At 36.2% G+C, this 16373-nt stretch overlaps 1 protein-coding gene across 1 annotated transcript in view; it reads right to left on the reverse strand.

Moving 5' to 3' along the window:
* TTC29 (tetratricopeptide repeat domain 29) overlaps nt 1-16373 on the reverse strand; it is a 247827-nt gene that overhangs the window by 159734 nt on the left and 71720 nt on the right. The window contains exon 7 of the mRNA XM_026018176.2: nt 5656-5868. Within this exon, the coding sequence (XP_025873961.2) occupies nt 5656-5868 (213 nt within the window). The remainder of the gene's footprint in view (nt 1-5655; nt 5869-16373) is intronic.

Consider the following 16373-nt stretch of genomic DNA (forward strand, 5'->3'; position numbering starts at 1 on the left):
GTTGGAGAGGATGCGGAGAAAAGGGAACCCTCTTACACTGTTGGTGGGAATGTGAACTGGTGCAGCCACTCTGGAAAACTGTGTGGAGGTTCCTCAAAGAGTTAAAAATAGACCTGCCCTACGACCCAGCAATTGCACTGTTGGGGATTTACCCCAAAGATTCAGATGCAATGAAACGTCGGGACACCTGCACCCCGATGTTTATAGCAGCAATGGCCACAATAGCCAAACTGTGGAAGGAGCCTCGGTGTCCATCGAAAGATGAATGGATAAAGATGTGGTTTATGTATACAATGGAATATTACTCAGCAATTAGAAACGACAAATACCCACCATTTGCTTCAACGTGGATGGAACTGGAGGGTATTATGCTGAGTGAAATAAGTCAATCAGAGAAGGACAAACAGTGTATGTTCTCATTCATTTGGGGAATATGAATAATAGTGAAAGGGAATATAAAGGAAGGGAAAAGAAATGTTGGGAAATATCAGGAAGGGAGACAGAACATAAAGACTCCTAACTCTGGGAAACGAACTAGGGGTGGTGGAAGGGGAGGAGGGCGGGTGTTGGAGGGGAATGGGTGACGGGCGCTGAGGTGGACACTTGACGGGATGAGCACTGGGTGTTTTTCTGTATGTTGGTAAATTGAACACCAATAAAAATTATATATAAGAAAAAAAGTAAAAAAATAAAAATAAAAATAAAAATAAAAAAAGAAAAGGTCAACAAAATTGACAAACCTTTAAGCTAGACTGAACAGGAAAAAAAGAGAGATGTCTCAAGTTATTTAAATCAGGAATGAAATAGGGATCACCGTAGACCTTAGAGAAATAAAAAGGATTATAAGGGAATATTATGAACAACTGCACATCAACAAATTAGATAAGCCAGATGAAATAGGCAAATTGCTAGAAAGATGTAAACTAATGAAATTGCCCCCAGAAGAAATAGAAAATCAGAATAAATGCACAAGTAAAGAAATTGAATTAGTGGTCAAAGTATTTTCCACATAGAAAATCCCAGGCCCAGAGGACCTCCCTGGTGAATTCTACCAAATATTTAAAGAATAATCAATACCAATTTTTCACAAACTCTTCCAAAAATTGGGAGAAAACACTTCCCAAATAATTATATAAAGCCAGTATTATTTTGACATCAAACCAGATTAAGACATCATAAGGAAGCTACAAACCAATCCTTTATGAATATAGACACAAACAGCCTCGACAAAATATTAACAAAGTGAATCTAGCAACATATAAAAAGGATTATATTCCATGATCAAATGGGATTCATCCCAAGAATGCAAGATTGGTTCAACATATGCAAATCATCAAAGTACTATGCTATATTAATAGGAAGGATAAAAACTAAATGATCATCTTAATAGATGCAGAAAAAGCATTTGACAAAATGCAATCCTTTTTCATGATAAAAATCTTCAATAAACTTAGAAGGGAACTTAATAACATTAAAGAGTATCTACAAAAAACCCACAGCTGATATCATTCTTATGGCAAACGACCAAGAGCTTTCACCCTAAGATCAGCAGGAAGACTAAGATGCATCCTGGAACCAATTCCATGTAACACTACACTGGAAATTCGAGCCAGAGCAATTAGTCAAGAAATATGATAGGCATTGTAAAGGAGGCAAACATTGACCTCTAAGGTTTTTTGGCTGGGCCTGAGAATTAGATTGACATAAAACAGATTAATAGGGGAAAAAACACACAAATGTACATAATTTTTAGGTGACATGGGAGCCTTCATAAGGAAAGAAGAACCAAAGAAATTGCAAAATCTACATGCTTTAACATTGGGTTGAACAAAGAGAGGCAATTGTGGAAAAGCAACCAAGCAATGGAGGCAAGCTAAAGGCAAATAAGGATTATTTTAACAAAGTCTGTTTGTACAGAATTCTCCTCACAGAAGAATGTTTCTTTTCTTGTGGTACAGGAAGGGCATCTTTCACAACAATTTTTATCTCCTGTTTTCAGGAGGAAACGGGGAGATTACATGCCCTTGTTGTATCTCTTATTTTTCAAGTGATTTTAGCTCAAAATTCTCCTTATGACAAAGTGGTTGTTGGGATGGTATATTCTATAACCCTTCAGCATCAAGATCAGAAAGGAAGAAGTAAAGCTATACTTGCAGATAACATAATATTCTATATGGAAAAATCCTGAAGAATACATAAAAAACCATTAAGGCTAATACACAAGTTTAGCAGGATACAAAATCAATAAACAAAAGCTAATTTTATTTTTACCTCCAAGGAATGAACAATCTGAAAATGAAAGAAAAAAAATCCATCTCTCATAGCATCAGAAAAAATCAAACATTGCAAATAAATTTGACAGAGGGCCAAGTTGTGTACACTAAAAACTACAAAACATCATTGAGAGAAACAGAATATGTAATAAATGGATGGTTAACCCATATTCATGGATTGGAAGTCATAGTGTTAAGATAGCAGTATTCTCCCAATTGCTTGACAGTTTCAGTTCAATCCCCATGAAAATTCCAGCTGTCCTTTTTGCAGAAATGGGCCAACTAATCCTAAAATTCATGTGGAAGTGCAAGGGATGCTGAGTAGCCAAAGCAATCTTGAAAAATATTGGAAGACTCTCATTTACTAATTTCAAAACTTACTACACAAATACAAGAATCAAGAATATGTAGTAGTGGAATAAGGACAAATACATAGATCACAACAATAGACTTGAGAGTCTAGAAAACAACTCTCACATTTATGGACAATTAATTTTTGACAAGGGTCCTAAAACTATTGGAAAAGAACAGTGTATACAACAAAGAGCACTGGGACAACTAGATACCCACATGGAAAACATGAATTTGGACCCTCCTCATATCTCCCTTCACACACACACACACACACTTAAATAGATTATAGACCTAAACATAGGAGTTAAAATTATACAATTCTTAATAAAATGTAGGAGCAAATCTTCATGACCTTGGATTTGTGGCAGCCTTCTTAGTTGTGATACTAAAAACACAAACAATAAAATAAAAAAATAGATTATTTTGGACTTCATCAAAATTAAAAACTTGTGCTTCAATGGATATCAGAACGTGCAAAGAAAACACATTATTTTCAAATCATATATCTGATGAAGGACTTGCATCTGGAATATATAAAGAATACTTAATTCAATAATAAAACAACAACCCAATTGAAAATGGGCAAAGAATATGAATAGATACTTCTACAGAGAAGATATGCAAATGACCTGTAAGCCCACAAAATGATGCTCAACATCATTAGCTAACAGGGAAATGCAAATTAAATCCACAGTGAGATACCATTTTACACCTACTAATATGGCTATAAACAAAAAGAAGGACAGAAATAAAAAAAAAAAGGACAGAAATAAGCACTGGTGAGAAAGTGGATAAATTGAAACCCTTACTCATTGCTGGTAGGAATGTAAAATGGGACAGCTACTTTGGAAAACTCTATGTCATCTCGTCTTTAAGTTAAACATTGAGAAATCCTATGACCCAGAAATTCCATTTCTAGGTCTAGGGACAAAAGAATGAAAAACGTGTACACAAAGGTTCATAGGAACATTATTTATAATTGACAAAAGGTGGGAACAATACAAATGTTCACCAACTGATGAATGGATAAAGAAAATATGACATCACCATACAATGAAATATTTTTCAGCCATAAAAAGGAACGTAGTAGTAATATATGCTACAAGATGGATGAACCAAGAAAACATTATGCTAAGTGAAAGTAGCTGGACATAAAGGATATGCACTGTTATGATTCCATTTATATGAACTTTCCAGAATAGTTAAATCCACAAGGTACTTTAATGGTTGCTAGGGGAGAGGGAAAGTACAGTATGGGGAGTGACATCTAGTGAGTATGGGGTAGTGTTTATGGTTGCACAACTCTGTGATGTACTAAAGGCCAATGAATGACTGAAATATGAAAATAATAGAATCATAGAATTATGAAACCACAGCATGGCCAGTGCTATCCTTGCGCATTATACCAAGGTGCCCTAGTAAAGGAGCTAGCCCCTAGTGGATGTCGGTATTCCTTAAATATTATGTAAACCAATGTGGAAGGCGTGCCTTAGGCAGGCAATCATCAGTTTGCTGCATCAGGGTCCTTAACCAAAGTAGGACATGCTTTGTCCCAGAACGTTCAGTTGTCAGAGCTCTTGTAAAGATACTGTGTGATCCCTTAAACCTATATACTTTGTCATACAAGAAGTATGGGGGCAAATATTTATCAGTTTTAAAAGATATTTAAAAAATTATTACAGCATAAGATTTCTCCTGTTCTCTTTATCTGTCCTTTGAAAAGTAAGAGATGCTTTTAAAAGGAAGACTGCCTGGCAGGCTCTGACTGGGCAAACAGACCCTTGGAGCCTTCCCTCCTTCCTTCATAAACTATCTTACATTTAGCAATTGTGAACCTAAAGCAAAATACCTTTTCCTGATTGATACATTACTCTACATTGAGATTCCACATAACTTTTCATGTGACTAAAGTTAGCTGCTGAAATTGATCTAAGAGCTAACTATTTATGTCAGTGTTTACCCCTTTGGGGAAGGTACTAGATCACCAGTCACTCAAAAGCAGTTCATTCAATGTGATACATCTTGCAATGAGGGTGATTTCCTATGAATATTATAATATCATTAAGAAGAAGTAACAGAATAAGATAAGATGTTTACTTTTACTCTTTTAGAAAACTAAAATCACAACCAGAAATTCAGGCCTATTTACTCCAAATAAACCATAACCCAATCAATTAAACATATCCTTGAGCTAATACACTGGAAAGCACAGAGCTTCTTTTTCTCCTTCATGAAAAGTCTACTCTATTGATAAATTGTGGTAATAAAATATCTTTGCATTTCACCAAGTAAAAACTTAGGAATATATGCTCCAAATCTTTTCTTTATATTTTATATACATATACAAATGATATACAAATGATACACCATATTAAGGATACAATCAGCTCTCATGAAAGCGTTTTGACTGTTGCAGGTGTGCATATGAATCACCAGGGGAACTTGCTAACCTGCAGATTCTGAGGCAGTAGGTCTGGGGTGGAGCCTGAGATTCTGCTTTACTTAGGAGCTTCTAGTGATGCTGATGCTGCCAGTGCAAAGGCCACCTTTTGACAGGCATGGATTCAAAACATATCAGAGTTCTATTTTCCTGTTACTTCTAACTAAATATTTGTCATTATCTTCCCAATGATCTGACTACAGGGAATTTACAATGAAAATCTCTCAGAGCAAAAGAAATATACAACCTAAAACACACACACACACACACACACACACACACACACACACACGCCCTTAACTTTTGCAAATGACCTTACCTTCTCATTACAGGTTCATTGTTTTATAACACTACTCCCAGAGGGTTGTAATTTTGGAGATAGAGCTTTCAAGAAATTAATGGATTTCTTGTTGTCAGCACGAAGGCACCTCTGTTTTACAGTGAAATTTGAAAGTATATTGATGGCATTTGTCTTTGCATTTCATAGGAAATAATCACCCAAACACTTGAGGATTTTTACTTCACTCTTGGGAGAAGCAGTGTCTGCCCATTAAAGGAAGCAATGTGAGAGTGTGCTTTTCCACCCACCTTCTTTGGCTATTTCAGAAGCTTTTATTAGAATTCTGATGGCCTGTTTGTATTCTTTATTTTCCAGCATTTTGTCTGAGAGTAATCTGTAAGTCCTCAGGAGACTCTCACAGGCCAACAAGCTGAGAAAGCGGCCTGTCTCATCCTTCCATATCCGCCCTTCCGTCAATTGATGGAATGCTTCATAATGCTCAGCAGCTTCCAGAAGCTGACCTGAAGAATAAAAGCCATTCATAAATATAAACACAGGCCAGAACATATTTTCAAAAATTTTTGTATACATCTTATGTTTTACTATTAAAGGGGGGTGGAAACCCTGGAATACAGTTAAGAATTTCTAAGGATGAAGAGGATTTAAGCTGGGCAAGGAGTGATCTCTATTTGGACCTCAGATTCAGCAATGATTTTGGATGAACTCCTCCTGGAGGGATGTGTTTTGGCAAGTAGAAATTGGCTAGGATTACACGTGTCTAGAAACAGTGTGAAACCCAGTAATAATTACTAATAGCAATTTTGTTAGCTAACCTTTATTTGACATTATATATGAAAGGTAATGTTGCTATATGGTTTATATGAATTTTTCATTTAATCTTCAAAACTCTCCTGTGAAAAAGGGATTGTTATGACTCCATTTTACAGAAGAGAAAGTGAAGTTAAGAATTTTGCCCATGATTGCATGTTTAGTGGGTTAGTGTATCCAGGCAGTCTGAATCCATTATCCTACACTGCTTTTCAACAGACAGCATCTGTTTCATTCCCAAGAAGAATTCAGGTGCCTTGAGAGAGGATGCGTCTGTTACAAATTTCAAATTCAATTATTATAGGGGCATTTGTATACTCCATGTCATTTTTAATAATTAAAATACAACCTAACTGCCTTTCTGGTTTATATTTCATAATACAGTTCAAAATATATCTTCTCAAAGCCAAAACTCTAAATTAGCTTTCAGTGATTTCACTCCTTGAAATATGAGCAAGTACATTTCTGGAAGAGTAGTTTGCAGTTCCACACTGTTGATTGTATTTTACGTGTGAATTGCCTTGTGAAAATCCTCACAATATCCTATAGTGTAAAAACTCTTTTATCGTATTGGGAGTTACCTAAATTGAAATGAACTGGAAAGGCACTTGTATGTAGGCATTCCCATAGTAGTGGTTGAGGGTGAGTGCAGGCTCTAAGCAGACAGCTTGCGTTTCTTTCTCAGCTTTACCCTTTCCGCTGTTCAGCGTCAGGCTACTCCTACCCTCTCTGTGTGTGAGTTTAAGTCTTTTGCAAAATAGGATAACAGTGTAAACTATTCAAGGTGTTATTGTGAGAAATGGACCAATACAGGTTCAATACCTAAATTAGTATTCTCTAACTATAACTTTTTCTTCTTCCAAAAAATGTAGTTGAGTCTTTATAACAGGACTACCATGATTGATTAAATGAATCTATGGAAGTCTTATCAGGCTCAGTATATTTTCTCAAATAGGTTTCCTTACATATCACAGGTTAGATTATACAGGATGTTGCAGCCCCTGCCGTGACTCTTACATATAATTTCCCTGTTTTTGCTCTGAATTTGCTGTCCAAATTAGTATTGACATATTCAAAAATACACACATAAATCAGAATAGCATTCACAAAGAAATACAATAAACAGAGGTAGACAATCAGCAAATAATCTCTAAAAGGAGCTGGGTCAAGACATGGCCAGTCTGAGCCCTTGTAGCACTATGTAGAAGGAGGCCATGTGCACAAGGACACATCCATAGAGGAGGGAAGGTGTACAGGATAGATGCTTAGAAACTTGTATTATGAACTTTTCACATGATACAAGACTACAAAGCCATAAACATGAGAGGAATATTTCATTACATGGACAGGTGTTTGTGATAAGCGAAAATACTGGAAAACATCAGAAAACATTTACAAAGCATTATCAGTGTTAAATAGATGACGGATAGTTTCTTTTGCCTTTCTGATTATCAGCATTGTCTAATGTTTCTATCAAAATATTTTTGTTTTGTAATAAAATATATGATAGAAACTATTTTAAAGATAATGCCCAATCCTCTTTCATTTTGATGCAAATATTCAAGGTTGAAGTTCACTGTTCTAGTATATCTTCACATTTAACTCACAGATTTTCTCTTATTTCCCACAACAGCAGGCATACTTTCTCATCTTTCTCCTGTAGCACCTCTCACTAGAAACACCTTTCTCCAAATACCCATGACCCTCATTTTTTTAAAACTCAAATGGAGCACTGACATATATGTGTGTTATGTTTCCTCTGTTAACTATATTTCTGCCTGTAAAGTATAGCCCTGTATTCCTAGAAAGATGTATGCCAGAGTTCTTTTTTTTTTTTTTTCCAACCAGCATCCATCTACTCATAAAGTACAGGTACATATTTCTCTTTGACCATGTGAATAGGGAAAGGTATTTACAGGAACTGTGAGTAAACCAGATAGTTCTAGAAAAAAAAAAGCTGGGACTATAAGGAGACTAGGAAGGACCTAATGGCATCTGTGGTTACACACAATAGCCAGATGGAAAGAAGATCCAAAGGTGTGTTATAAAATAACGGAATCACAATTCCAGAAGGAGAGCCAAGAGGTGAAGCTCTGGATAACCCAACTCATTATAATGAGATGCAAATGAGGCATAAAGATGTAAATAGTATTATGAGAACTGATGGCCATGTCCAAGATTTGATTTACTTGGGAACAGAAAGAAGAGGCAGGGGGAGGGAGAGAAAGGTAGAAAGTAGGGAAAGAAGAGGTGGAGGAAATGGAGAGAGGGCTGAAGGTGGGGAATAGTGGGAAAAGGTGGGGATTATGTCATTGTATTCCACAACAGCCAGACTCTCTGCTGTGTTATTGGTGCTATTCAGCATCCTGGACAGGCTGTCTAAACAGAAATGAAGGGGGGTTCGGGAACATTGGTGTCAGTTAGTTACTATGGCAGGCAACCTTAGAATGAGGTTGAGTTTGATTTTTACTGAGGCTTTGAGGGCTCATATCAGTGTCTTACTTAGCTCATGATTATTGGCCAAGGTTTAGCTCTCAGGAGAGTAAACTTAAGGTCTCCCATGAGGAAGGAGCCTGGTCCAAGGTGCTCAGGTGAAAGAGAACAGGGCTCTACTCTTTCCAGAAGGCCTACTGGGTGCTCGTCAAAATAGAAGGTTTTTCCCCCATACATCATCTCACTTAACCTTCCAAAAACTGATGCAGTATATATGATTATCACTTTTACACTAAGGAGGAAATTAAGACACATAAAGTTTAAATGACTCAAATAGCTAAATAGCTAAAAAGTAATGTTTGGGATTTAAACTTGGGACCATCAAAAACCCATGCCACTTGGTTCTACCACACTAGTTCCTAGCCAACAAACCAAGAGTCAGGAACTTGGGTAAAGTAAGTTACATTCTTCAGACATAAATCTCTCAAGTTAAAAACAATGTTTTTATGGTTTCTAGTATTTTCCAGTTCTAGAATTCTTGACTCTATTCAGGCAATTGCAGGTAATTTCTAATATAAAAGCACAGATATTAGCCTCTGATGTGCTTCTGACTGGTCTTTCTGAAGGAGTCTGATGTAAAACCAGCTATGCATCCTGCATCTAAACTCCCTACTTTCCCATAAATTGTGTGTTGACATCCACTGGGCTCCTGGACTCCTAGGGTGCCCCGGACTTAGTCAGCTGTGGCCACGTGTAGCTACTCACGGAGTCACTTCCCCTTCCTTAACCACATTGTCACAGATGAGGCCACTGGGGTTTCTACTTTAAACCGAGGTGCCTAAACAAAGAAAGTAGAGTTTTCCAGTCCTTCTCAGATGTAGAGATGCATTCCTAAATCTATTTGGTGGCAAACAGACCAGCAAGGTTTTGATCCAAAATGATCAAAAGCACACAAATGACTTGGCTACAATTTCTAAAGGCTGGTCAGAAGTTGAAAGCACATATTATAATATGGTATATTTGATTTTAAAATATTAAAATATAGTCTATAGTATGAAGGGAGTAGAACAATTCAAATATACAAGTATTTCCCTTTAAGCATGGTTAACAATGGAATGATTTCCATTTAATTTATATTTTCAATTGTGAGTAGGATTTCAAAGATTTTCTTACTTTCTGGGTAAAGACTGATATTAATATTAAGATTAGGTAATTAATAAGATATAATGTATCCCACTTTATCTGAAGAAAATTAAATTTAATATACCTGAGAGAAATATTATAAAAAGCCATCATTATAGTGGTCATTTTGATAAAGCTAAAGTAAAAATAAATGAAGATTATGAACCATTTTTTTTCAATATGAACCAATTTTTTGGTTCATAGCATCCCTTTGTAACTTCTGTAAAGTGTTCATATATAGTCAACCCTTTGTCACCAAATAAACTTTAAAATACCAGAACCAGGTGAGATTTCCAGATCCTACAACCAATCTTGTGGAAGGACACATGTCTAGACAACTGTACTTCCCCGGAATTATCAAGTGGTAACATTATTTTCCATTGAAGAAGAGGGCAGAAGGAAGGATTACACCAGGGTATCACAAAAATAAAAGTTAACTGAATACAGGAGAGAAAAGAGGAGCCCTCAGGAATATTCATCCATTGGAAAGGTCTCTGGGGACACAGGAGCTTTCTAACATTGCAGCAGGAATTACAAGCAAATCTTCATCATTCCTATGCCTAACAAAGATCGCAAAAGCAGCCTCAACAAGGAAGACAACTAGTGTTCAACTAAGTGCCTGGAATGCATGGTTCAATGCTAAGCAAAAACCCAGAGACTTCACTAATATTTCAAGTGAATCAAGGAAGAGAATGGAGCCAAAATATCTCGTGGGAGGGAGTTGAGATGGCCCTCCACCAATACCATCAGTAATCAGTTTACTCAATAATATGAAGTACTATCAGAAAACACCTAGGAGATACACAGAACAAGTGTGTAAAACAAGAGTGTCCAGGTATGGATAGAAGTATCCTAAGCCTCAGTTTTCGGTGTTTGTTTGTTTGTTTTAAAAACAATTACATGACATCTACATACACAATAAGGAGATTGGTATGCAATTATAGTTTGTCATGCAAAAGAAAGTGCACTCTCAAAATAAAACTATTACAAGGGAGTTTCACTTTACCTAAAGACCACACAACAAGAAATCCACCCCTTTATTTAAAAATACAAATAATACCCAAACGGTGTGGTAAACTGCAAAATGCTTGGTAGGATGTTAAGACAAACGTTATGTAGAGAAAATAAGATTTTATATATTTGGGTATTATCCAAATTGTTGCTTACCCCTTTTCCCTACACAACATCTCTGAAAGTTTATAGATATTTGTTGTATCACAGCAGATGTCTAGAACAAATATTAAGCAAAAGAGAATGTATATGATCTCTCCCATTTTAGTTTTTTTTTAAAGTAGGAAGATTGACTAGATATTAACACAAATGGGTTTAAATGTGAAGCTGCCATAAAAGCAGGAACATAAATGTAATTCTCCCAGCCGCTATTTTGATGCACATTTTTGATTCCATGAATATTTTATGAAATGGCCCAAACTAAAGCCATATAACATTCCTGCATTACTGATGCTTGCGCCCGTAAGCTACGAACATTAGAGGCATGATTGAGTGCATTAAAATGAACTCATTCAGCAGTGCATTGATTACTTGAAGGGGGAGGGAAAAGAAAAAAGAGAGAGGAAAAAAAAAAGAAGTTGCTCCACTTAGGAAAACAGCACACAAATCTAAACTTTGCAATATAATAAGCGTGAAAGCAAGTTTGAATAAAATAATATTTCATAAATAAAGTGTGACTCTGTCTAGACCTGACAGTAATTAGGCAAGGTGTTAATTATGTCCAAAGACGGCTCCCTGTATTGTTCAGGTAATTTAAAATGTCACAATCTCTAAGATGCACAGACTGGCCTCCTTTAGTTCCATGCATCAGCAATTCTGAAAGTAGCTAATTATTTCCTTTTCTATCAACTTGTACATTTGCCAGTAAAAATAATGCTACAGAAACAATTGCATGAAAATAATTTGACAGGTCCATAAGGCCTATTTCTTTAGCAGCACTGGTATAAGTCTTAAGCATATTTAGTTGTAAATCGCACACATTTGTTGAAGAATTTAGGGAAATATTCCACTTCAGCTTAAAACAACAACCTAAAGGAACAATAAAGCTTTATGTATGTTATATTACATTTTAATCTGAAGCTACTGGACATCTTTGGCATTAAGTTACTATTCCATACAACCTAGACATAAAATCTGCTAGGAGCAATATTGAACAGCAGCAAAAAGGGAAAAATGTTATCGCTCTTTTGTAAAAAACAAAAGACATTGCTTTCCAATTCAGTTTAACTGCATGAACAATTTATATTATCTTTAGGTTTTTACATTCAACTATGATAATTATAGAGGCACTGTGTATGCCGAAATAGTTAAGGGCTTGTCACACTTCCCAGTGGAAACTATCACTTGCGAGGGTTTGTCTCTTGTCAGAGATTTGTTCTGACTATAACCCACCAAGCATCACTGCAAAATGGAATGCTGGAAAACAAAGATTTTGTTCTGTAACTCAATCGCATCCCTAATGAATCAGGAAGAAAATATGCCCGTAACTTTTGAGTAGCTACTTTGGGATACTTTTAAGATGCTATTTTAAAAATGGAATTGTTTCTTTATCATTTTGAACAAAGATTTCAGATGGACATTACAGGAATGTCACCACACCCCCGTTAAAAAATACGGGTCACGAAGCCAGGCAATGAAATGGATCCCAGGAAGACAGGAAGACAAGTGTGCAAGAATCTTACCAAGGGTTTAATCACTGATGTTTGCAATACTAGTAAGTTATTTTTTTTCTTTTTTTGAGTGGGAGAGAGAGGGAAGGGTAGAGGGAGAGGGGGAGGGAGGCAGAGAATCTCAAGCAGGATCCACAGCAAACATGGAGCAGAGACAGGGCTTGATCTCATGACCCTGAGATCAGGACCTGAGCCAAAATCAAGAGTTGGACACTTAACGATGATTAAACCACCCAGGCACCCCCACCGCCAGCAAGTTAATTTTTAAAATCCAGAAGATTTTCCTGCACTTCCTCAATATTCTGAAGGAATTGATATTAATTATTGTTGTTTGTAAATTTAGATAGGTGGATTGTGGTCAGTGATGGAAATGGTACACAAGCTTGACTGCTTTATGCAGTAATAAGCCTCTGACAGTTGGTTTCTTTTTTAAAGGATTTTATTTATTTATTCATGAGAGACAGAAAGAGAGGCAGAGACATAGGCAGAGGGAGAAGCTGGCTCCATGCAGGGAGCCTGATGCGGGACTCGATCCCGGGACCCGGGGTCATGCCCTGAGCCAAAGGCAGATGATCAATCACTGAGCCACCCAGGCATCCCAGATAGTTAGTTTCTATCTAAGTTTTATCATTTCTAAGGACTATGTATTAGGCAGCCTAATTCTTAAATGTTCATAATTGTAAGTATCAAAATTATTTGAATATTTTTTTTAAAAAATGTACAAACAATAGGACTAAATACGAGCCATTGTAGAGCTTACAGAGTTTTACTATTTCCCTCATATAATAAATTGTTTTACTTTAATGGTTGCCACCTCATCTTAAAATACTAAGTAAAAAGTGTCGACAAGCATAAAAGTCTGAGGAGAAATAAAGTTAGTATTGACGTTAGATCAACTAATGAATTATATTGCACTGGACTTAATCAATAATGTAATTCTTCCTTGAATTATATACTGTTCATCATTTTAAACAAAGCACATTCTGATTATGTGTATACGTTTACATGAGCAAAGAGACAGGTTTGGAAGCATATACACCAAAGTACAGTATTGATTAACTTACAGAGGATGGAGGCGGGTGAGGGACTATTAACTTTTCCTCAACACATGGTTGTTTTGATTGGCAATCAGCATGTGCTATTTAGAGTATTACGGAAACCTAACAAACTGAAAATACCATATGTAGGTGAGTATGGAGGGAGAAAAACAGTGTTAGCTGAGTGCTCACCATGTGCCTTGCATGACAGTAGCTGCTCTCTCTACACGTTAGTATCTATACTATAGAGATGAGATAATGAGCCACAGTGGTCCCCTTCCCTAGGCCCACATCAAAGCCCATGGTGGCTTCACTCCCTCAAGTGACCTCATTTTAGAAACTGTGTCCAATGTTTGACTCTAAAGGCAGAGACCAAGGTTTGAACCTTAAAGCCCATGATGTAATTGGACCGTTCACACCATTTCTCTAAGTGCTTGGAATCAAGAATAACAATGCCAGCCTCAGCGTATGGTTGTAAAGGGCATTAAACTAGCTGGGGCACCATGCAGCGTGCCTGGTCCTTCGTAGGCATTCAGAAGCTTTTCCTGCCCTTTTATCTTTTCAGGGTTTGTTGTTGTTGTTGTTGTTGTTGTTGTTGCTGTTGTTATTGTTGTTGTTTTTCAGATTTACCACTTGGAGAGAATCTGGCCATGCTTGCTACATGGAATACTTTCAAACTATTATGGAACTGTGTCACTTCTTCAATCCTAAGAGACACTTCAGGAATGGGTGCAACAGCACACTTCATCCAACTTCCATCCGGCATCTCTCCCGCCCTTGGTCAGTGGTACCTCTGAAGAGCTCTTTCTAGGGCAGTGCCTCCTCTCAGCCACTCAGAGGAAATACTGCCTCCAGAACGATTTATTCAGTGTGGCAAGACCTGTAGGCTCTGTGCAAGACCTCCTTGCAAAGCTTTGAAAAAGAAAAACCTGCTGCAGAGCGGGCACCTCTGAATGAGGCTTCCTCTCTGTGCTACTCGTTAAGCAGTAAATAATTAAAACACCCTGAAAAAGATAGGTAAAATACAGCAGCAATGTCAGTAACACAGACATGAAAGAGAAGGGGAAGAAAATGAATTAAAAAAAAAGGCAATGAAATAATTCATTTGAAGCTCTAATAAAGTTTCATTTGCAGTCTTGTTTAAAGATATATCAGACTTCAGGGATGTAACCTAATTACATTTTTATTCTAAGTTCCATTCAAAGATCTTGGACTTTGATTCTTTAACACAGATCAAACATGGAATAATTTTCTTGTGGCTATCAATACTTAAAAAGGATCTCTTCATTAAATACTATAAGGTCTTATGAACATGTACACATAGTAGATGGAGAATAAACTGACATGCCCTGAAAAGTGACAATTAATTTATATAGAAAGAGCAATGCTAACTCACTTAACTTCTAGAAAAAAAACCACTTTAATTATTAAATTCACTTTTATTCAAATATAAAGTGACTCAGTTTCTAATACTGATCTAGTCAGATACACCTTTGAAAATATACAGTAGTGCTCACTTTTAAGATCCATTCTTGGAATATAATCCAAAAATGCAGTAGTAGAAAGAGTCAGAGATTGCAACCACGCAAGGATTAACAGAAAAATGCTGTCCACAGACCTGCAGTCAACCAAGAGTCTTAGTTGGGAGGTATGTTGGAGTAATCAGTGTCCATTTGGATTGGCTTTACTTCATATTGGTACTAGGAAACTTGAATAGAATAATACATTGCTCTCCCAGAGGATGTTTTTGGGGAAGTTTCCTCCCAAGAGACTTTTAAGATGCAAATTTAGAAGTAGGTTAAAAGTAGAAGGAAGCAAAAAATAGGATTTACTTTTTAACTATTAAGAGGAAAAAAAAAATGCCCTGGTGAACTTCTCTTGTACTAAAGATGTGAGTAGACGGGAAAGTACACTAGGACTTAAAGATCCCAGTGGGAGAACCAACACAGAACTTTGGTTGTGAATCAGCAGCAGCCACTGGGAAATTTAGCTGAAGCTGTTTTTGTTTTTTTTTTTTTTTTCCCTTCAAAATATCCACAGTGCCCACGGTGAATCATTTTCAAAGATAAACATTGAATGCGATGCTGTTTGTCGCTTCAAGTGCTGTTTATTCTTACAGCATTCTGTGTGTGATGGAGGCATCATCCTCACAAATTTTACAATATGATAGCAATTTAAATAGAAAATACAAGTCATTTAAAACCCAAAATAACTATATGCCTGTCAAAATCTATAAATAACAAATAACAAAGATGTTATTGTCTCACTATTGTTTAGTCCATGAATAAAATGCTGGATTTAGAAAAATAAAAGAACATTTTAATGTTCACTCTATCCAGGGTGACCAATTCATTGAGATTTGTTTGGGATTTTTCTGGTTTAAGCACTGAAAGTGTCAAATCCAAGGAATTCCCTCAGTCCCAAGGCAAACCGAGATGCTTATTGCTCCTAACACTGACCCAAAATACAAAAGAATGTTGAAAATGTAATTAAAACATAAAAATGATAGCAAAAGATGCAACGTAATGCAGTATATGTTTTCCTTTTTTTAAGGGCAAAAATATTAGTGTGAATGAAACATGATGAAAAATCTGAAAATTTACTAACAGTAACAGGATTAATTAATCAAAATGTTTTATTTTGGTCAAATTTTATTCTACTCCTTTTCTATATCCATGTATAATTCTTACACAATGGTAAAGAGATGAATGTAATTTTTCTACTTATCTAAATTATTTTATTAAAACTATTTTCCATATTACATAATTTCATAATAGCATTTAAAAAAGGCTCTATAATATTTTTTCGAAGGAGAAGTATACTTTAATTATCTGCTTAGGGCTCAGATTTTTAGATTATTTCTCC

Source organism: Vulpes vulpes, chromosome 10 (genome assembly GCF_048418805.1).
Source record: "Vulpes vulpes isolate BD-2025 chromosome 10, VulVul3, whole genome shotgun sequence".
Classification (NCBI taxonomy): domain Eukaryota; kingdom Metazoa; phylum Chordata; class Mammalia; order Carnivora; family Canidae; genus Vulpes; species Vulpes vulpes.